The sequence below is a fragment of the Osmerus mordax genome, chromosome 26, assembly GCF_038355195.1.
Source record: "Osmerus mordax isolate fOsmMor3 chromosome 26, fOsmMor3.pri, whole genome shotgun sequence".
NCBI classification, from domain to species: domain Eukaryota; kingdom Metazoa; phylum Chordata; class Actinopteri; order Osmeriformes; family Osmeridae; genus Osmerus; species Osmerus mordax.
In genome coordinates this window covers 6,630,954-6,653,587 of record NC_090075.1, presented here as the reverse complement: position 1 = coordinate 6,653,587, position 22,634 = coordinate 6,630,954, and the positions used below count along the sequence as shown (strand labels likewise).

The 22,634-nt window shown below is 48.6% G+C and overlaps 2 protein-coding genes across 2 annotated transcripts in view; one reads left to right on the top strand and one right to left on the bottom strand.

The window, feature by feature from the left end:
- The window catches only part of eps15l1a (epidermal growth factor receptor pathway substrate 15-like 1a), a 66,725-nt gene that overhangs the window by 5,807 nt on the left and 38,284 nt on the right, over window positions 1-22,634 (top strand).
- Window positions 9,536-12,162, bottom strand: klf2a (Kruppel like factor 2a). The gene is made up of 3 exons (XM_067229506.1): window positions 11,773-12,162; window positions 10,603-11,539; window positions 9,536-10,487 (listed from the first exon to the last, which is right to left on the bottom strand). The coding sequence occupies exons 1-3, from the start codon at window positions 11,848-11,850 to the stop codon at window positions 10,312-10,314; spliced, it is 1,191 nt and encodes a 396-aa protein (XP_067085607.1). The 5' UTR covers window positions 11,851-12,162; the 3' UTR covers window positions 9,536-10,311.

Sequence of the window (22,634 nt, the reverse complement as noted above, 5' to 3'; positions counted from 1 at the left end):
GGGCACTGCGGAGGTGTGAACTGCTGTTTCCCCCGACAGCACCGGAGGTAAATATAACTGCAGCGATCCGTGTGGTTAACACCTCCACGTGCAACAACCAGCTACAACGTTCCCACGGCCAACTGCCTCTGCCAACTTCCTCTCTGCCCTGACCCACGTTGAATCGAGATGCAGCGAAACTTTGAGAAAAAACGCAGGTCGGCTCACGGGGGTCTGTCGCCTTATTTGGACGGTGGATGAGATGGACGGGCAGGGTCGTCAGCTCGGATAGCTGGTCCAAGCCTGTAGGTTTGGGGCAGAGGGATGTGGAGATTGCGGAAGGCACTGGTGAACCAAATCCACTGCTGGTTAGGTGGTAGGAACCCCAAAACCAGCTCACCAAAGTACATCTGTATGACTCTTGAGTCACGCTCCACTACAGAGCTATTGTGGCTGGAACTGTTGTACAATGCACGCATTTCAAGTATTATTCATTTCATTATCAATATTTCTTTTTGTTCCGTACAGATTGTTGTTGTACGTATGATGGTTCTTTTGTAAAAAAAAACAAAAGAAAGAATACAGGGAAGATTTTTTTTTTTTGCGGTTTTGGTGCACTATGGGTAAAGCTGAAACTTGTGTGGTTTCAGAAGAATTCTTCATGATGCCACACTTGCAGTTTCTTTATCTCATGTCGAATAGAGGCGTAGGTGTGCAGTCGCACTGTGCAAGAGAGAGAGAGAGAGAGCGTGTGCGCGTCCAAAGATGTTTGTGTGTGCCCCTGCGCTTTGTGTTTGAACGTGCGTATTTCTGTGTGTGTGTGTCGTGCTCGAGTGTGTATGCGTGTGTAGAGGAGAGAAACGAGAAGAGGCCCTAACTTGCACATCGAGTGACCAGATATTAGTGGTCGGATCACCGTGGTTCTGCTTATCGCTCATCGGTGTGTTGAGAGCAAAAATACATTTACCACATCCCTGTTTATATCTCCACATAAGCTCCTTTCCGAGCAATGCACACAGGAAAACACATCCCCTCATTTACCACCTCCAGGCCCGGCTCGACCAATCACCCTTAGGGTGCACTCGATCTAGTTTCGTAAACACACGCAGAAAGAAACTAGACAGCTCGGCTAGTATAAATCAAACTCACCTCAGATCACCCTTTCCCCAGGTGTGTGCTGAGCGTTTGAGCCAGGTCTGTGTGTGTGTGTGTGTGTGTGTGTGTGTGTGTGTGTGTGTGTGTGTGTGTGTGTGTGTGTGTGTGTGGTAACCCACAGCTGCTGTCTGGCCGTCCTCAGGTAGAAGCACCCCAGTGAGCATGCCCGGAGCGGGGCGACGCGGCCAAGCCTTGCGACCCCTTCCAGGCCGTTCGGCAGCGACGGAGCCGACCCCTTTCAAAGTAAAAAGGGCGTGGGAGACCCCTTCAGCGGCAAAGACCCCTTTGCACCCGCTCAAGTAAGGAACCTCGGCACTCTGCCAGCCGCGTCCACAGTCTGGAGACTGTGGACGTTCTGCCAGATGCTCTATAGACACTAGATGCAGGATGTTGGGTTAGGGTTGCGTAATTGTCATGGAGTTCTATTTAGGCCCCCAGTCATGGGGTCCTTCATGTTTCTGTCTTATCATATGCCTGAGCAAACATATATATATATATATATATATATAATACAAAGTGTAATGCATCTGTTTTCTTTTTCTGTTCCTTGACCGCAGGACCGGAGAAAGGCAAGGTAGGAACGTTTGATGGTTTTGTTTGTTTGTTTGTTTGTGGATTGATTTTCTTCATGGTTGGTCCATGTGACCGCGTGTGACTATTTCACAAATAATTTCACGACACCGTTTGATAACGTTTCTGAGTCTCAAACCCCCTCCCCCCCCAGTTTGGGAACGAGGCCCAGCAGCTGGAGTGGGCGAAGCGGGAGAGCGAGCGTGCGGAGAGGGAGCGCCTGAAGAGGCTTCGTCTGCAGGAGCAGGAGGACCTGGAGCCTTCGCCATCGCCCTGAGCAAGGCCGAGATGTCCAGCGCGTGACCTGACACCCACGCACACGCACACACACACACACACACTGACTCGCACTCACGCTGTCCTAGACACCTACATTCATTGACGCGTCGAAACTAACGCACAGCCACGGCATAGCCATACACACAGTATAACATAGCACAGTTGTATCTTACACACACACACACACCACACACTGTGAAGAATCAGAAGGACCTCAAGTGTTCTCTCAGAGCTGATGTGACCCAAACGCCCTCACCGCCCTCCAACATACACACACACATTAGTACATACATTCCATGCATTGAGAGACTCAAAACAAACAAAGCAACAACAAAAAAAAGAAAACGGTGGTCGTGGTGGACCCTCCACGAACTCTGAACTTCCTGACATCATAATTCTGTGGCCAGAGGTCTGGAGGCTGGAAGCCGATGACCACTATGAACCTGTCCTACTGATTACCATGGAAACGTGAACTGGATACCTGAGGGGGGGAGGTGGGGGAACAGAAGAGAGATATTATATTGGTGAATGAACTGATGCACTGCATATATGCACTATATAGAGGCTGACTGGAGGCCAAGTTGAATCTGTCTTTCTGTCTCGTACTGGACAGCACAGAGGGGCGGAGAGAGCGGGGTTAAGAAGGGAATCCTCCAGGCTCCTTATGCTGGACTAGGGACTGTACAAGAACCTTTTGATTTGATTTCAGTACGCGTGACGGCTGAGGCCACAGATGCAAAGTGGCTGGATGCTTCGAGTGTTTTCCCCTCGAGAGGAGCGAGAAGGGGAGGGACGTGGAGGTCATGGTTCCTGCAAGTGTTGCTGTGTGCAAGGGAGCTGAACAAAAACAAATTGTACAGATATATTTTCTTTCCAGGTGACTGTGAGTTATGTGCTGGTGGGGTGCGCAAGGGAGCGTGTTGTAGTGACGGTGTGAGCGTAACTGGTACGTGATCTGGACCTGCTGTCACACGCAGCCTCTCTGTAGCAGGGGGGCTATGCTGTGCTGTCGAAAAGCTGACAAGAATTCAACCACAAAGAAATAGTCGAGATGAGGGAAATTGTTTTTAGGAAAATGTACCTCGTTTTAATCTTTTAGACGGTCGACACTGACTTTTCACCCGTTTCCGTTTCTCGTCCTTGTTCTTTTGTCGCTCGGGGCGTATTTTGTTTTTCAACGATTTCGATGGAGGGGGGATTTTTGGTTATATAATTTCTGGCTGAGGTGAGCCACATTCAACTCGAATGCAAAAGCTGTAGAGGTCCACTGAACAGCAGAGATGATGAAGGGAAAACCCCCCCTGCCGTTTCTATCTTTTTAACCATCCATGACCCGTAAAACCCGTAAGATCGCTGTGCTCTCGAAAACGCCTAACTGGACTCGTGGGCTCTTGGAGGATTGTCCTCAGTCGCCCACCCTCTTGTTGCGTAGCTCTGGTGTCCTTGTGTCGTATTCTCCATGTGTCCAATGCCGCCCATAAGCTTCAGTGTTTTGCCATGTTTCGGCCCTTTACGTAGCCCCCCAGCCTGCCAGCTGGGGCCTGCTGGGGCCTCCTGAGCCATACGGGTTTGTGGGAAATGATGTTTTTAATGTTACAGCCCAGTTTTGTTTGTTGTTGTTTTTGTTTTTTTTGAGGGGGGGTGGGGGGGGGGGGGTAATTCAACCAGGTGAATACAAACTCGATCACCTGATGTTCCATATGTTTACATATCTCCTTTTCTCCTGCCGCAGTGGTCACGAGGACGTATTCATGTCCTGAGAGGAGACGTGCCCCTCTCTGTCTCTCTCTCTCCCTACTCTCTCTCTCCTTACTCTCTCTCTCCCTACTCTCTCTCTCTCCTTACTCTCTCTCTCTCCCTACTCTCTGTCTCCCTACTCTCTCTGTCTCTTTCTCTCCCTACTCTCTTTCTCCCTACTCTCTTTCTCTCACTACTCTCTTTTCTCCCTACTCTGCTCTCTCCCTACTCTCTCTCTCGCTACTCTCTCTTTTTCTCCCTACTCTGCCTCTTTCTCTCCCTACTCTCTTCTCTCCCTACTCTCTCTGTCTCTCCCTACTCTCTTTCTCTCCCTACTCTCTCTTTCTCTCCTTATTCTCTTTCTCTCCCTATTCTCTCTCTCTCTCAACTTTCATTCTCACTCTCGTTCTCTCACTGTACGGCACTGAGGTCAGAGATTGACCGTTGCCCTCCAGGCCCAACCTGTGGTGTTTTAAGCACAGGTGGCCACTCACAACCAGGGCTGCTTGCACTCCCTTTAGCAACGATGCAGTCGTTTTACAGCCTGACGGAGCATCCTTTTCTCCTTGGTAACGCCTGGTCCAAAGGTACTAGTTCCATCCACATGTTGTATTCCGTGTTTCCCTCAGAAACAGATGCCTGGACTGGCCTCCATCATCCACAGGCCACATTTCCAACGCATTTGTTTGTTTTCGAAATGGGAAGCGTTTTTTTCTGAACGCAGGCCAGTCCCAGACCTCAGTGACCCCAGACATGCCCACCAGTCTCATCCACTGCCTGCATGGGGTTTGTCGAAAAGCCTCGTCATCTAATTAACCCCACCCCCCAATGCTGTACTCATCTTTTATACCTCCATTGTGCAATAGTGTTTTTATTTGTCTGTATTATTTCCTCATCGTTTGTGCTGAGATAGCTGTGAATCCCGTCGGACCGTGTGACTACTTGTGTACTCTGTATGGACGTATGTTTGTTTTTAACCTGAGAGACCACTAACTGCCCCGACCTGGTGGAATTTTGAATCATGCGCGTTTAATACAGACTCTGTCCTGAGGGACGAGAGCTGGAACACGAGCAGCCACGCAGACCCGGGAGGTGCCGGTGGTGTTTCTCACTGGCTTCTGACAGGTCGTTAAGGGAGGGCGCGAAGCTCAGTGCGTCCCTGTAAATCTTTCAGTCCACCTTCCACTGCCCACCCTCTGTAGGTGAATACATGAAATAATCAGTGCTGTATTCTTGAAAACACAAAGTGTATACAAAACTGTATGATATGTCTGTTGTATTTCTCCCATAAGAAGTGAAAAGAAAAAAAACGTGTAACTTAAAAACAAAAAAATGGGGGCGGGGGGGGGGAGGAGGAGGATACGACTACACTAATAGTGAAAAGAGAAAAAAGCTTGAGTTTATTTTAATTGTTAATCCTCTGTACATGGTCATTGTTTACTAGAATAAACATTTCAGTTTAACGAGGGGCTGCCGTATAGTCTGGTTTGATTTGGGCTCCGGTCTTTTCATTTGTTTCGGTTACAAGCACAGTCAACATGTCTAGGATATTGGCTCGGAGGGTTCAGGGCCACGCTGTTGATGTTGGATGGGGATTTGGCAGATGATGAACTGACAGAGAAGGAAGGAGAGAAGAAAGTGGGACAGACAAGCAGAGAGACATGAAACAGGCTGATCGTGAGGCGTCCCTCGTTGTCGGGAAAACACGCAAATCCTTTTTGACAAATTTGCCCCTGAAAAACGTTCGGACCCACGTAGTCTCATCCGACCAATATTTTCCAGCAACATCAGAGTGACATAAAAAAAAACATCTAACACTGGTGAGAGCAAAGCACTGGATATCAAAAAAGGTTTTCGACGGGGTGATCGTTGATATAATCGCTTAATCACCGGGCCTTTGCAGACAGCCTCTTCAGCACAAATGTGCTGTGAATTACAGTCAGCTCTATTTCAAGGATACAGCTGCGAGTGCGAAAATAATTCTGGGTCAACAGAGCTCTTATTGCTGGACATATTACTTGAAACCCAAGAGATCGCTGTGTTAGGGAATGTTAACTGTCTCCGTATGAAATAACAGGAAATTCCTAGGTACGTTTTTATTTACCTTATGTTAATGGGAGCGAGGAAATTAAATGGCCATTGCTTTTAGGGAGGGGAGGGGGGGGGGGGGGGTATTAGTGAGGGGGGGAGGGGGGGGCTGTGTCGTCTGGTTTTGCTCATATTGAACTGCTGTCTTTATCTTGTACATTTATCAAATATATAATTCCAGACCAGATGCTTGCCTTGTCTGGTAGAATGTAAAATCCCATTAGTGAGCCTTGCCTGAGAGAATGCTCTCAGTTCTGTCACAAGCTGCTTGTTTTTCCTCCCAATGTTTTTGTCCAGTCTATGAGAGCCAACGCCCCTTTTGTTGAAAAAAAGAGTTCCTGGAAATAGTGATCCTGTTGTCTTTCGGTGGGTGTCTGGGTGTCCGGGTTGACTTTCTGGACTGTTGTTTAATGTGTCTCTCACACACACACAGGACTAACACTAATATCCTGAGGGGAGCCAAGGGACCCCAGCCATCAGAGCTGTTTCCAAGGGGATCTCCAGTGTATTCAGCCGACATGGGGACCCCCACTCCCCTGTCAGCTGGCTGAGGGGGCATGGTGTTTTTCAGCTCAAACTCCCAAGAACTAGAAATGGCTTGGAAAACAGTGGAGGGACCCCCCCCCCCCCCCCCCCCCCCCCCCCTTCCCTCCTGTAACCGATCTGCCGTGCTTAAGTTAATACATACAGCCAGTCTGGGTTCCATAAGTGTCCTGCTAGCAGCAGACCCAGTTAGCCTGCTGCACTGTGTTTGATCAGCTGGTTGAAGGGAGGGGGAGGTGGGGGGCAGATATGAAGGGAGAAAGGAAAACGACAGTGGGGGGGGGGACAAGGTGGGAGAGGGGAACGGTGCCATGGGAGATGGGAGGTGGAGGGAGGAGAGGATGGGCGGACCGAGGTTGGGATAGGTGAGGACGGAGCAGGAGGAGAGGACATGGAAGAGAGGGAGAGGGGAGAGAAGGGAAGACTCGAGTGGAGACGAATAGAACTCCTTCTCCATGATTTCCTGCAGAGGAGAGAGAGAAGGAAATAAATGGAGAGAGAGAGAGAGAGAGAGAGACTGTCAGGAAAGGAATGCAGACCAAAATTCTCCAGATGGATCTACTCTGTAATCCTGTCACTTGGAGTAAAACACCCGTTTAGTTTAAGGGTTATCCTAAAGATCTCTCTCTCACACACACATACACACACACAGATACACACACATGCACACACACGCACTGTCGCAATATTACAGCTCTAGGAGTTTTTGTTTAAACATTTATTCTGCCTCTAATGTGTTGTTTTAAACTGAAACATCAACATGTTTCTATGAGCATGTATAAACACACCGTATATTGAGTGCTTTCGTAGTGCTTCATGTATTAGGACTGAAAACGTACTTTGGAAAAAAAAAAATTGAAATAACCCACCATGCTCTCTGAACCCGTCCATACAGTAGGTCCGTACAGTCGGTATGAAAAGTTTCAGTCACTGATATCGAATGCGTCTGAATAAATGCATTCGTTTCTGGATGTATTGAAAGGTGTAAGTTGCCGGGTGTAATGTCAGTTCGAATGTTCCCCTTTGGACTGACAGACGTGCTTGCTATCCCAGTGAAGTATCTATGGCAACTCCAGCAGGTGGCACACTAAACCCGTCACATTCCCTGAATCCCTGTTTTCCCATCGACACTTGCGGGCCCGGCGATATGAGAATTCCTCCTTTGATTAATGCGAGATGCTTGCAGATGTGTCTTGTTCTGGACCTATTGCAGGTGTTCACGAGGACTGTCAGTCTGATTAGAAGCGTCTACAACATAAAAGGATCATTTCCGGTGTTGGGGGTAACGCGTTACAAAGTAACTTAAAAGGATCATTTCCAGAGGACGCCAATGGTATGGGACACTGATCCTCCTGGCGTCATACAATCCAACCTGAACATCAGTCACTACAACCATCAGTGTTATTGTTACAAACTGGTCCGTCAAATGTAGGATGTCTGACACAGATTGCCCTATCTCCTCATTCAGATGCGTAAACTGTTTTTTGTCTTCGTGGATCTACAGGTGCGCCGTGGCAGCCGGCCAGCTCTACGCTGTATGAATGGAGATAACAAGATATGAAGATACGACAGAGGTACACATAAGATAGCTGTGGACTGTTGCTGTGGCAAACACAGTAGGCCTAAACACAAACCAGGCATGCCATTCAATGATGTGATGTCACGCAGTTTCCCTCTTTCATCAGATCTGTAATCATATCCAGTTATAGCGCAGTGATGTAAACATTATGTACGTAATTCGTCTGGTTATCCTGCAATCTGAGTTCTTTTTTTTTAGTTAAAGTAATGTAAAGTTAAAGAACGAAAGGGTGGAGGAGGGCGAACTATTTGGGTTGTATACGATTATTTGCATGCGTTTGGAGGGGAGAATGCGTAAACCACAGCCGTGATATCTGACCTCTGAGCTCACGGTTCAAGCTTCCCACGCTCATGAGCAATGGCCTGCCATGCAGTCAGTTTAGAAAAAAGTGAAATGAAAATGTTTAATTTCTCACTTGAGTAAATTGTCTATTCATAGAACGTACTTCCCCATTTCGTAAGGCTGGCATGGTAATGCCTTCTCTGAAGAAGCAGGCTGGTAGACTGGCAGTGAGACAGGCTGTAAAACAAGGCATCCAGAAAGACAGACAGACAGACATACAGTTAAGGCGAACATGTTAGATTCCTACTGCACCGTTGTTCCCCTCTCTCTGGCCCCATCCTCTCTCACCTTCACTGTTGGCTTTTACATATCAAGCAGAGGAACATAAAACGGCCAATAAAAGTTCAAACTTAGTCTGAAGTCACACTCGTTTGGTGCAGGAATGCTGCCTGTCATGTGACACCAACACCGGCTGCAAACTGCAGGCCTCTGATTAGATCATATGTCCCTGGTGCAAAAAAAACTATTGTACTGCAGTCATGTGATCTAATTTCTCACTCTCCCTCATTTAGAAGTAAAGGTATATCTTTTTGGGTACCAACCTATGAGATTTATTTAACCCAAATCAACCTTCAATAAACTATTGTTTGGAACCCATCTCTTGGCTAAAGGAGAGTAAAATTTGGACTTACCTGATATCAGTATGGACCATGGCATCACACCCAGATGGCATGTTTGAGGCCTATGCATCTCTGATTCTATAGAAAACACAAATCTACACCTATCACCGAAGAGGAACTGTGTTCCCAGTTTGAGTCCCTGCTCAGAAATGATGCTACGGTGTCTGGTTTCTTCATCATTCTCTCTACTACTCCCCCCCCCCCCCCCCCCTCTCGTTCACCCCCTCTCCTCCCCCCCCCCCTCTCTCTCCCTGTATGTGGTGTGCCCCTGTGCCCAGACAAGGTCTATCTATATCCAGCCTCTGTAATTATGTAAATGTAATGTTTGTATTTATAGTGTTCAGCCGCAGGACTCTGGCAGGGTCTTGGTCACAGCTGGAAAACATTGTGTTCACAGTCACATTGTCGACTGCTCAGGCATATTCGCCGTCCGTGTGGACCAGCAGTCCACACAGAGGGATTTCAACGTCCCACAGGTGGATTTTGAACTGGCAACCGCCTGGATGGCAACCCAAACCTCTGCCATTAGAACAAGGCCTGTTGGGATGCAGGCGTTCTCATCTCCCTATTGGTCTGTCTGGGGCTCTCAGTCAATTTCAAAGTTAAGAAAGGGTTCATGTTGGAAAGATAACGCAGTCAGGAGTTACGTTGTTCTGTTATTTTAATATGTACAATAAAATAAACTATTTACATTATATAAAAGATATATTTACATGGCAGTTATGCATTTACAGAGGCACAGAACAGCACAAGTCTTAACGCCAAAGAAAGCTAGCCCTTTGACAATCGTGTCACATTGAGATGGACAGTCTGACATGCAGTTCAATAGTTTAAGACCCTGACTTCGAATGTAACTTAACAGATATATGCACACACAGAACATTCAATTCAAGCTTCAGAAAGAAGACCGGAAGGCAGTTTTAGATCAAAAACATTGTCTGGAAGCTTATCTCATCTGCTGTCTACAGTCATAACATAAACATTTGATTGTTTTAGCCAGTAGAAAATATGGCACTCGTAAGATGCATATATGTTATAAAAGGCATCAAGGCACTATCAGTGACTACCAAAATACATAATGGGAAACAGTTTGCTGCTGTTAAGTTGATTGTCTGATTCCAGTTACGTCAGAGGTACGTGCATAGGGCCAGCCTGCTGTGCTGATGGTAACACCGTGGAATGCACCTTTAAAGCCCAAATATTACTCGATATAAACAGTAGTACCAGCTACACAGTTCAAAATATGTTTGCATAGAGAATTCCGATGTTTTGTCAAGTGTGACTACGTTGTCATGCTGTTTTCCTATTCCAAAGTAACTTTAAATAAACAGAAAGTAAAGAAAAATACACATTTTGGAGACAACTGTCTAGGTTCTCGGGTTGTCTCTGTTGCATAGTCCCTTAATCGTATGTGATTCCTCACATGTGTCGCTTCATGTGCAGAGCGAGGTGATCGGACCTCGAGAAGGCGCGTTCGCAAAGGTGGCACTGGAACGGTCTGTGGCCGGTGTGCTTGCGGAAGTGGCGAGTCAACTCATCGGAGCGGGCGAACTTCCAGCCGCAACCCTCCCAACTGCAACAGTATGGCTTCTCGCCTGGAATTACAAAAATAATAACAGCAAAACATTAGTAATGTTCTTAGACACATTTGCACGGTACAACAAAACGCTTATGGGCAGATGTACAAAGAACACTTGGAATGCGCCTTACCGGTGTGAGTTCTGTGGTGCGCTTTTAAGTGCGAGCTCTTCGTATAGGTTTTGCCACATCCAGCAAAGGTGCAAGTATGCGTTGCCGTCCGCTTCCTCGGCCAGGACCTGCGACCTCTCTTTGGCTTTGTGTCCATGATCTCCAGCGGAGAGGACGGTGGGGTGAGCAGAACCCTCTGGCTAGGGGGCTGCATGGCCATCCCGTCCTCGTACAAACCGAACTGGTGTGCGCTCTGGTACGGGAGCTGCATCTGCGGGGCCGGGGCAGAGTGGGGGTGTGGGTATCCCGCTGCTGAGCGGTAGCTCTGGGGGAAAGTCATGGAGTGGCAAAGCTGGGTCTGGCAGTCGGAGCTCATCAGGTCATCCGGGCTGAGTGGCGGGGTCATGTTCCCCGCTGCCTGCGGGGAGTTGGCCAGCCTGGGCTGCTCGTACGACATCATGCAGGATACGTTGCCCTCCTGCTTAATTTTAGGACAGCTCTGAGGGACCATGCCAATAACAGGTCCATAACCGTCCATGCTGGGCTCCACCTTGATGCCCTCTGCAAAGTCCTGAGGGGTAAACGGAGAGGAGCGGACAAGGAACCTGCTGTTGATGTTGCTGTTGTTTCCGGGCAGCTGGTGGCAGAAGTTGGTGTCCACCTCGGAGCGGAGGAGCTCCATCAGGCTGTTGTTGTAGGGTGGAGGAGGGCTGCTCATGTCGGGCAGAGAGGAGTAGGCTGACTGGGGCATCCCGTATATGCTGTACTCTCCCTGTAGTCCAGCCCCGGTCCCGGAGCCTGGTGCGCTGTCTGTGCTGGCAGTATTAGCGAGGATAAAATCCAGATCAAGGAATTTAGCCAGATCTTCGTCGTCTTTTCTGGTCAGACAGTTGGCCATGCCGCCGTCACCTACGGCACAGCTGGAGCCGACACTTCTATTCATGTCGTCCTTCCACCTCTGCAAAGAAAAGCATATGCCAGTTTAGTGAAATGATATTAGAGTCTACGAAGAAGCGGAACATAACCTGGATATGAGAACAACGATGTCACGCGGAGATTACCAAAATATAGGCTACCTGACTACAGATAGAGTACATATAGGCTACCTGGCTATCTAACACTTGTCATCTCTATGGAAGTGTTTCCAAAAAATGCTGCAAAACGAAAATAAATGTCAAGCACAATACTTACATTCTCCCAACATTTTTCCCGTTGGTTCGCAAATGTGGAGATGGATGGTAAAATGGTCCCAGTTGAGGCCATTTCCATACGTTGTAATGGCAAAAAAAGTTATCGTCTTTCTTTGATAAAACTTTTTCTCTGTCTATCAGCAAAAGCGATGTAGAGTCCACTCGAGAAATCTTTAGCAGCCTATAATAGCCCTAAAGTAATGCTTCTTTCTGGAGAGGCAGTTTCAGTCATGTGCTAGTTTGATAGGTTGGAGTTTCTACCTTATAAATATTGTAGCTGAAAAGCTGGACCAATTGTAGGCTACACAGCGGAGGAAACGCGTTCTGGCTGGAAATACGCACTAGTCTATCCTAAATATAGCCGTATATAAAGCCGGTTCTCTTCGAGAGTCTGCAGTCAAATGCTTTCCCTCTTGCGCTCGTGTGCGGCTCTTAAACCATGGAAGCTTGGACCCGCCCCTCTTGCCCGAAGCCATAGAAACGAGTTTAACAAGTATAACGTTTAATGACGCGTACTGTCAAGACCGCCCCCTCTAGTAAAAAAAAGAAAGAAAGAAAAAAAACCTGTGAGCATTTAACACTTATCATGAGTTATGACATGAAAACGACATTGATTGACACACCCACTACGGTGTAGGTGAACATCCAAGGCGATGCACTTGCATGCCGCCCTCATTCCTCCACACAAACATTTAAACATAGCCTGGGCCTAAAGCAGTGTAGGGCCTTTAGAACCAAACCAGCTTCTCTCACAGGGACTGATGCTGTGCTGGAAAGTGAGAGAGAGCGGAAGTGCGCCGTATTATGATATTGAGGAAAAATCCTCCTCGCCCTTAATACCCCTCCTGTCATTTGCGTAGGCCTATATAATCATCCTCCTCCTCCACCTCATCATCATCCCTGTGAGAACCTCACCACAGTAAACTCTGCGGCCACGCAGGCGCCAGGTACATCACAACCTTTTCACCCCTTCAAAACTCTCCCGTTAACACTCACTATTAAAACCTTTAGCCTCCTTAAGTGGCTATTCAGGTGCTAATAAGCGTCTGTGAGCGGCTGCTACGGTATTGTCCAGCCTGCCTGATATTCACATCGGTATCGGGTCACGTCTCGCTCCAGTATCGCAAACAGTCGAGTGGAAGTCGTTTTCTCTGATACCTTTTCTTATGCAGTTTGTAAAAAAAAATAACTTCACATTTTTTAAACTGATTTACGGGTATCTTCAAAAATGCATTCAACCAAAGATTCATTCAATACCCCATAAGACAATATCTCTATCGATTTAACAGTGTCCAGATAATATATTGTTTCCACTGCATGTGTGCCCACTGTGTGCAAATAATTCACTTGGCAGGTAATATCTTGTTGATATTTTCAGTTTATTTAAACTCTGCTGTTGGTATGCAATACTGGGGTCCATTTCTGCGCTCCATTTCTCACGCTACTTTATGGGAATAATTAGCTCAGTTTTGAAAACCAGTCTAACTTCCAGTTAACCCAGTCCACTGCTGGGGTGGGGTGCTGACTAATTATCATACGTTTTTACATAGCATATGCATACAAATATAAGAGATAATTGTGGATCTATAAATGATCCATCAGATGTCCGCAATTCAAACATCATTGTCATCAGTCATAAAGTTTTATTACTGTTATTTCTGACTATAAAGAATTAGAACATGGTCATAATTAGTGGTAAGTTGAACTGCCACTGCTGTGCATGCCAGAAAAAGTTAATTGGCATCTTTTGTATAACCAGAAATAAGATACGTCTATTTCAAGTAATCAAAGGAACATTATGAATATTTAAGTTGGACAAAAACATCTGAGAGAAAAACATAAAAATAGATGGGACTTGGTGTGCTTCTGAAACACATCAGCAAATGATAGAGACAAAAGTACCTGTCACAAATATGATCTGATGATAGGGTATTTATGAATCATACCCACCAAAGGGAGACAAGCAGTTACGACCAATTATGTTAAACATAGACATAGGGGTGTGCCTTTACCAAGCAACATTACAGCATGTTCTTGCCAGAGGGCAAAATTCATCCTGTACCAAGTTATTGACTTCACCTCCACTTTGCATGTCTGTGGTCATGACCTGGATTTCCTGCTTTATCTTTGGGATCGTTTGATGGCAGCTTTTGGCTCCGTCGACGAAGCACATTGCTAAGTCACGTGGGAGTCCTGTCATGTTGCTGCACACATAAACTGTATGCATTCCGTATATGAACAGGACATCTTGGCATCACAGACGCCACTGTTTTCAGGTATATAAAAAAAAAAAATGACCGGATGTTCCAGAAGTTATCCTGTAGAAGTGGATGTAGTCCATCAATTGTTCGATCCAAACTGGGTGGATGACCTCCCACCATCGCCATGGCGTTAGTATGAGTGTATTGTGGGATAGCATGACTCGGTTTCCTTTGACATTTGTCATGACATAGTGTTGATGACATACGGCCTTAGTCTGTCCACCAGCCAGCCATTGTTGCTGTGAGAGTGAGGGTGGCCTGTATTTCCCTATACAACCAAGTTCATTGACTATGTGTACCTGTGCCTGTGTGAGAGTACATGATAGGTTGTGCTTGTGTGTGTCTTGGTTGGAAGTATGTAAGTGTGTTTGAGTTGTATGTGTGCATGAGTGTGAATGTGTGTGTGAATGAGTCAGGTGGCTGAGCGGTTAGGGAATCGGGCTAGTAATCTGAAGGTTGCCAGTTCGATTCCCGGCCGAGCCCCCCAAAAAATGACGTTGTGTCCTTGGGCAAGGCACTTCACCCTACTTGCCTCGTGGGAATGCCCCCTGTACTTACTGTAAGTCGCTCTGGATAAGAGTGTCTGCTAATGACTAAATGTAAATGAATGTATGAGGCTCAATGTACATCACTGGGGTAAGAGCAGTGAGCAGACTATAGGATGACTCCTGGTTTAGGCATGTGGATGACCTCCTCGATACGCAATCACAGTGACTATAATTCAAAGAACAATCTGTCATAAACCAAACATGGTTTTCTTGTTTTTCGACACAGACAAAAAGATCACACGCACATACACACCCAGTACCGCGAAAGTTGTTTTATTAATAGCAAAGCTAACAGAACATCTTTCTGGATTATTTGTTGTCGTTACCGTGAACCACATTCTTCAACATATTCTTTTTGTACTTATCTTCTCCACCCACCACCCGCATCCCCACATGCACACATTCCTCCATGTGACTACAGGGGGATGAGGTGATTCAAGACTCATTATCCTGCAAAGGGTCACTGGCCTTAGGCCCTTGCTTCCTGATTTAAAACCAGATAAGGAGACTTCCCTGAAGCAGAGTTCAATTGTGTGCGTGCGTGTGAGTGTGAGTGTTCGAGAGAGGGAGACGTCCAGCCCGTAACGTGAACTCAGAGATCATACTCGTACCGCGTTTCCATGTGGGCAGACAGGGGTAAGGTTCATTTGAAGGGATGAGCATTCCAGCACATTTCTAACATGAACAAATAGACCTGTAGAGATGAAGGCTTAGTGTGAGGCTTTTGTTTTTAGACTCGCAAACATTAGGCAAGGCAATTATGCAATTTGACACGAGCCCATTGTCTCACCCACCTCTACCACAGCAGCTTACATGAGGGGGGCAAGTTGTGCACTAGCTAGCCTCTCAGACACATGTTCTTGATACTCTCAGCAACGACACAGCACATTTTTCTCAGAGTGTTTTTCCTCTCCGCTGTTCTCCCCCCCCCCCCCCCCCCCCCCCCCCCCGCCCCTCTCCTCCTGTAACAACAAGGTGCGTTCCCAGGTTCGGTGACTCCGAGGCCTGCCATGTCCGTGCTGGCGGTGGTCAGCACGTTTCCCAGTTGGCTAACAGATGACGTCGAGTTAGCCGGACGCGGGTTTCACAACTGGGGCTTGTTCACCGGATCAACATGGCAGACACACGTATGTCTGTTCAGAGGTCCGTCCTCCTAATCTCCCACCATCCCTCTTGTGAGAGGCGTGTGTGTGTGTGTGTGTGTGGTGTTCTCCAGGACAGGTCGCTGTGAGACTGTGTTTGGCGTCATGATGTCACGTGGGAGGGGGGGGGCGTGGAGCCTGAACTCTGGCCCATGTGGGTCATCGTAGTCCTTGCTGCTGATTTGCAGACTGGCGACAACGACTTACAGCCTGTTTGTCTCAGAGACCTGACCCCCCTGTCTTTATGGATATTGTTTTATGACATACCATCAGTATGTTCTATTGTCCATACCAGCTGCAAGATCTATCTTCCATATGTTCCCTGGCACAGCCCAAAGTTGAAGTCTCATAAAGGGACGTTTTCTTCCGAATGTTGCATTCATTAAGGTTTATAAAGTGATAATAGTTTTCCTCACGTTTCTGCCATAAGCAGTTCAAACACATTTTGCAGTCGAGAGGATGGGAGACACACGTAAGTGCTTTGGAAACACACACACACACACACACACACACACACACACACACACACACACACACACACACACACACACACACACACACACACCCACACACACACACACCACACACACTTTCTAAACCTTTGTTTGGCTTTGTACACAATGTGTCGCGGAGAGGAACAACAACATGCTGTTATCAGTGCAAGGAGCCTGGATGTGGACGGCGCAGTTGAGAGATGTCAGACGGCTATGCCCGGGTCTTATCACAAGAACGTGTTTCTCATAAAAGTCCCCGGAGTTCTTATTAGAAGCAGACAGGACTTCTCTGCGACTGCCAGTTTGGAAATGCCTGGTTCGGATAAAGCGAACCCTTTTGCATTGCATAGTTTATGTCTTTGTTAAGTTTCTTGGAAACACCTGCTCTCCCTTCTCCCCTTCCCTCTGCACGGCAGGAAAGCCGTCCCATGTTGGGTGTGTGTGTGTGTGTGTGTGTGTGCGTGTGAAAGCGAGCGTTCAGGAGAGGGAGACGTAGAGCGCCGGAGAGAGAGAGAGAGAGAGAGAGAGAGAAGGCCAGCGATCCCCCTTTCCCCGTCGGAGCGGGGGAGCGAGTGAGAGTGCGAAGGCTCCCTCGCCTGCTCCAGCTTATATAGGCGGGTTATTTTTAAACCCACGCCCCTCACTTATTACAACGCTTCCTCCCGGCCGCTCAGGAAGGCAGCTTGGCTCCCCCTTCCTGCTCGCACGCCGGACCATTCAAAGGGAATCGGGGAACGATAGCGCTGAGACGGCCAGGCTCCGAGAGGGAGGAAAAAAGAGAAGGAGGAGGCGGTGGGGGGAGGGGGCGATGAAGGAGGGGTGGGGGTGGGGGGGCGGGGGAGAAGGAGAAAAAAAAAGCCTGCCTGGCTCGTGTGCAGACTCTGACAGAACCAGTCTCTCGGATCCGGGTCTCCTCCAGTTCTTGTTAAAGTACACCTCCAGAATAGAGGAGGAGGGGAGAAGGGGGGGAGGTATGGAAAGAGAAAACAGTGATAAAGAGCGAGAGATAGAGAGAGGAAACAGCAATTGAGAGAGATTGAGAGAGGAAACGACAAAAGAGAGAGCGAGAGAGAGAGAGAGAGCGAGAGAGAGAGAAAGAAAGCGAGCGAGAGAGAGAGAGTGCATGTGTGTGCCCTTGTGTGTGTGTGCGTTACCTCTGGAACAGTGGCAGAGATATGTGTGTAGCTTGGCAGCTTCTGTTGACATATTTCTTCTCCCGGTGGGGGGGGGGTTGGGGGGTGGGGGGGATTCCTGCGTTCTCGGGGGGGGGTCTACGACCTGGCAACCCTGAGGAATGCCTCCCCTGTTCCCCTGACACAACACTCACCCTGTCACAACACTCAGCCACACATCACAGGGAGAGACACAGAAGGGAAGGCGAGAGAACCAGAGATAGAAAGGAGAAGAGACACAGAGAGAAAGGGCAAGGGAATGGAAGATGGGAATGGACACTGACCCAAAGACCTGCTCATGGAACAGGTGACCTTACCCCTCTCTGACCAATAGCGATCCCTCATTGAAAACCAACGCCTTTCCTTCAATCACATTATGTTGTTGTTATTATTATGTTGTTGTCCTGGTGTGCTTGTTTTTGACAGAACTTTCATCAGGAGATGTTTAGAAGGTTGCAGATCTGTTAGTAATCTATGGGCATTATCCAGTTAGAGAGGAGTGTTTTTATTAGGGATTTAGCCACTGCTTGAGGTGTGTGTATCCACTGTTTAAGTAGGTGTGTGTGTGGGGGTTTGTGTGAGTAGGTCTGTGCGTGTGCAGGCAATGTGTGAGTAAGCGTGAGGTCATTTATACAAGGCCTATATAATAGGACAGTGTTCTCTACAGTGTGTGTGTGTGTGTGTGTGTGTGTGAGAGAGAGTGAGAGAGAGAGACAGTGTGTGGGCAAATATACACACACACATACACACACATGCACACACATATATACATCTTTGAAAAACAAGAATTGCCAGAACAACAGGAGTGGGGCCTAGTCCAATGGTTGCCGGCCTGGAAAGACTCCATGTGGATCTTATTGGTCGGTTATTCACTGAGGGAATTTATTGGCTGTTAACACTCCCCTATCACACAGGGCCCGTTGCTCCACAGCCCCGGAGCCTAGCACTGGCTGTGGGAGAGGGTTTTCATTCTTAAGAGGTGAAAACAGTGTGTACGTGCTGTGTGTGTGTGTGTGACGAGCGCTTTCTATTCATTGAATGAAAACGGACACCATTCCTCGTTCTCTGTGTTTCCCTCTGCTTTTACTCTGTAGTTGCCTGTCGACATGGTAACTACAGCACTGCCAGGACCTCCAGACCACATGAGTGGAAACCCTTCCCAAGAACGATGCCATGTCTGTTTACCGCGTATCTGTGTGTGTGTGTGTGTTTGTGTGTGTGAGTGTCTGTGTGGCTGTTTATGTACGTGTATGACTGTGTGTGTGAGTGTGTGTGTGTGTAGGGGGTGTTACAACGAGCGAACGTGTGTTTGCCTTGGGCAGAGTGCGTTTGTCTTCTCACCAGTGCGTGGCCCTTTGCCCAGCGATCCCGACGCGATGCCGAGTCAGAGCCCCGGAAACATGAAAGAGAGGACCCAGCCCTCCCCCCCAGCCCTCCCCCCCCAGCCCTCCCTCCCAGCCCTCCCCCCCAGCCCTCCCCCCCAGCCCTCCCCCCCAGGAGGCCCACGGCTGGGACAGGTCTGGGACCTCCTCCCATGTCCATCCCCGGAAAAAAAAACAGGGGATCCACAGGCAGAGAAAGACCCGACCGGCGCGGTCACCAAGGGGCGGTAGATCAGAAGGCCGGGTTGACATGGTCGGTGCTGGCAGGGGGCCGTGGTGATTCCAACGTTCCTAAGTCTACCCAGGGTCCAGCACCCCCCCCCCTCCCCCCCTCCCCCCCACACCCCCCCCCTTTTCCCCAACTCATGAAGTCTCGAAACCGCAAAATCGCCGGGAGCACGCTGCCAAAAACAGTCCTCCCTTTTTATTTCAGGGGGGGAGGGGGGGAAGGGAATTACAGAGGCAGCCGTTACAATGCAGAGTAGAGTTTCTGAAGCAGAGAGGCAAGGATTTTTTTTTTTATACACAACCTCGACCACAAACTCGCACACACTCTGACATGTCGCCTTAAACCGTGCCAGCTGTCTAAATATTACCGCCCGGGCTCCAACACAGGTCCTCTTTGACTCTGTCTTTGAACTCTCCATCGTACGACTCCTGCCCCTAATGCTGCCTGGCGTTTAGAAACCAGAGAAACTGATGTTACCTCCGCCACAAATTAAGGAGGCATTCCTAGGTTCAGGGGCCAGGAATGTTTTCCACACAGGTCCTGTAGTGGGACAGTTGACTTTGACTTCCGGTGCTAACAGGGGGCAGCCCCTGGGACAAAATACTAGTCTTCTGTCATGTACCCTGGGGGTGCACTTGATTTATACACCCCAACAACAATCGAATCCAACGCAACAGCTCCAGAAGTGCAAAACCAAGATGAATGAAAGACAGACTTGGGACAGATCCTTTAAAAATATGTTCTTCAGCTTATTTGAATACGTATTGGAGAGATGTTTTACCTGTGTGCGCTGTTTGGTTTTAATTGTGGTTTCCTAGGTTGTTCAGTTCCGTTTTACACCAGAGGAAAATCGCCCTCAGAGTGACAGAGGTCAACCAGGTGGACCATCCTCAGCTCAGACAGGGCTGCTGGACACATGTGGACATGGGGGATGGCCCTCACACACTTTTCATCTCTCCCCAGTCTCTCTCTCTCTCTCTTTCCGTTTCCACGCCTCCCGCAAATTCCCAACGTGTCACCGACAGCAGCCGCACAGCAGAGTCACTGTTCATATTGACACTCCAAATATTCTCGATGGAAACTCGCAGCGTCACCTCAAACAGCGGTGTGTGTGACTGAAAAAGAAACACGTAAACGAAAGGACGGAAGAGAAAGAGAGAGAGAGGGAGGCCGAGAGAGAGAGAGAGAGAGAGAGAGAGAGAGAGAGAGAAAGAGAGAGAGAGAGAGAGAGAGAGAGAGAGAGAAAGAGAGAGAGATGGAGGCCGAGAGAGAGAGAGAGAGAGAGAGAGAGAGGGAGGCCGAGAGAGAGAGAGAGAGAGAGAGAGAGAGAGAGGGAGGCAGAGAGAGAGAGAGAACCCCTGGGTTTGACTCATCCGCGGCGCGTCGCAGGATGGGCCCGCAGGGGCGGTGTCCCCGTGTCAGCGCATGACAGTTAGCGACTTTGGCGCTAAGGGTGGCAGCGCAAACCTGTGTCTTTCACTATGAGTGGTTAGCTCGGGATTCACACCTCCCGTCGTGTGCGTACGTGCGTGCGTGGGTCTGGGTGTGTGTGTGTGTGTGTGTGCGAGGGAAGAAAAGCGAAGCCCCGTTGTAAGACTCTGTGTGGTTGAAACAACCACACATCCGGCAGCAAGCCATCTCTCCCCTGCGACGAAGCACTCAGTTCTAGCACTCGGTTGCACACTGCAACCATGGCACACAAACACCCTCCCCCAGATAAGGTAGGGTCCAACAAATTCGCATGCAGACTTCCCTTCTTTATCGTGTCATGACTAGCTGGAATTTTTCAATCCACTTCCGAGTGTTTTCGATGGCACCACACCATGAGCCCTGAGGCCACTGTGGAGGGACTGGGTTGGTACACACCGTGGTCCAGAGGAGTGCCTCTCGGCTATATTCTTCTAGACCATTCCTCAGCTTCATGTAATGGACTGTTTGGGGAGCTGTAGAGCACCACAAGTTAGGAAGCGTCCAATATAAGTGGTGGAAAGAGGGAGAGAGGAGAGAGAGAGGGAGGGGGGGAGAGAGAGAGGGAGGGAGAGAGGAGAGAGGGAGGGAGAGAGAGAGAGAGAGAGAGAGAGAGGGAGGGAGGGAGGGAGGGAGAGAGAGAGAGAGAGGGAGGGAGAGAGAGAGAGGGGGAGAGAGGGAGGGAGACCGGAAAAGTAAGAGAGGAGTGACAGAGATAAAAGAGAGAGAGAGCAACGGAGAGGGAGAGAGGGAGAAAGAGAGAGAGACAGAGAAAGAGAGAGAGAGAGTAGGAGAGAGGTGGAAGGGGAATATTTCAGGGTGGTCTCCCGACTGTCCAAATATATGGGGTAAAAACAGACTAAACTACAGGTGGGTGGCTTCAGGGAATCACACACACACACACACTTACACACACATGCCCACACACATTCACATGCCCACACGCACACAAACGCCCCCCCCCCCCCCCACACACACACACACACACACGACACACACACACGCCTCCCCACACACACACCTAAAGGTGTGTTTGTGTTTGAGTGCCATGCAACATTTAGAGTGGGTATAACCCAATGAGGCAACATGCTAACCAGACACAGGAAAGTAGCACTTCTGCCTGTCTGTGTTAGTCTTAGCTGGTAAGGAAGAGGAAAAGGGAGGTCTGTGTGTTTGTGTGGCAAGATGATTGAGTGTTTGTCCTGTAGGCCAGCCAGATGCAGTTACTGTGGTAAGAGCAGGGGGTCCAGGTTTGAAGAGGTGGTGTCTTGTTTAAGTACTGATGTGGAGGTTGTTTAGGGCATCGCGTATTTCAACTTCCACCCTATAGTCTGCTCCGCTCACCAGTCCAACTCTCTGACCCCCCATTACGTATTTGCATGAAGGGGGTGAATCATGTTGTGCGGTAGATTAGACGCATGCTGCGAGCAAGACCGATCAGATGTCTGTGCGTCCGTGTGCGTGTGTGTGTCACAGTGACGTCGGTTAAGGGCCTGAATGACACGCCTACAGAGGTGGCACATGGGAATTCAGTTTTAGAGGACTGCTCAGGTCTCTACTGTGAAGATTTACTGTTAGAAACACACGCACACGCACACACACACTTGCGCCGGTACAGTAGTGGCGTTGTTCAAAGCTGTGGGTGTTCTTCAAAGCCATCCATTAGACTGGCTCTCTGCTTTCATGATGCTGCTCGACAGCATGCTTTATTAGTGGGGGTAATTACACACACACACACAAGCACATACATATGCACACACACACACACACACACACAGACATGCACACACACAGACACACACATGCACTCACACACCACACACACGCATACACCCACACACACGCGCACACACACACACACACACACACAGACACACACACAAACAGACACACCACACGCACACACACAGTGTGTGTTTTATTAGTGGGGGTAATTACGTGCCTAGATGGGGGGTCTTGAGGCTGCAAAGTAAACCTCAGACTCACATTAGCCCTTCATCATCTACCTCAGGAGCTAACTTCAAACACAATGCTTTGCTCCCTGCAGCTCAGAAGATGTTTCTCCCCTGGTTAAACACTGGTTCTATGAGTACGCACAGACACACACACACACACACGCACACACACACACACATACACAAAACCCTAGATGCAGTGTAAGCATTCAC

Excerpts from the sequence above, each read along its gene's own strand:
- klf2a (XM_067229506.1), bottom strand. The coding sequence starts at position 11,850 with ATGGAAATGGCCTCAACTGGGACCATTTTACCATCCATCTCCACATTT. Across the intron at positions 11,540-11,772 it reads GGGAAAAATGTTGGGAGAAT|AGGTGGAAGGACGACATGAA; the intron begins GTAAGTATTGTG and ends TTTTCTTTGCAG. Across the intron at positions 10,488-10,602 it reads GCACCACAGAACTCACACCG|GCGAGAAGCCATACTGTTGC; the intron begins GTAAGGCGCATT and ends TTGTAATTCCAG.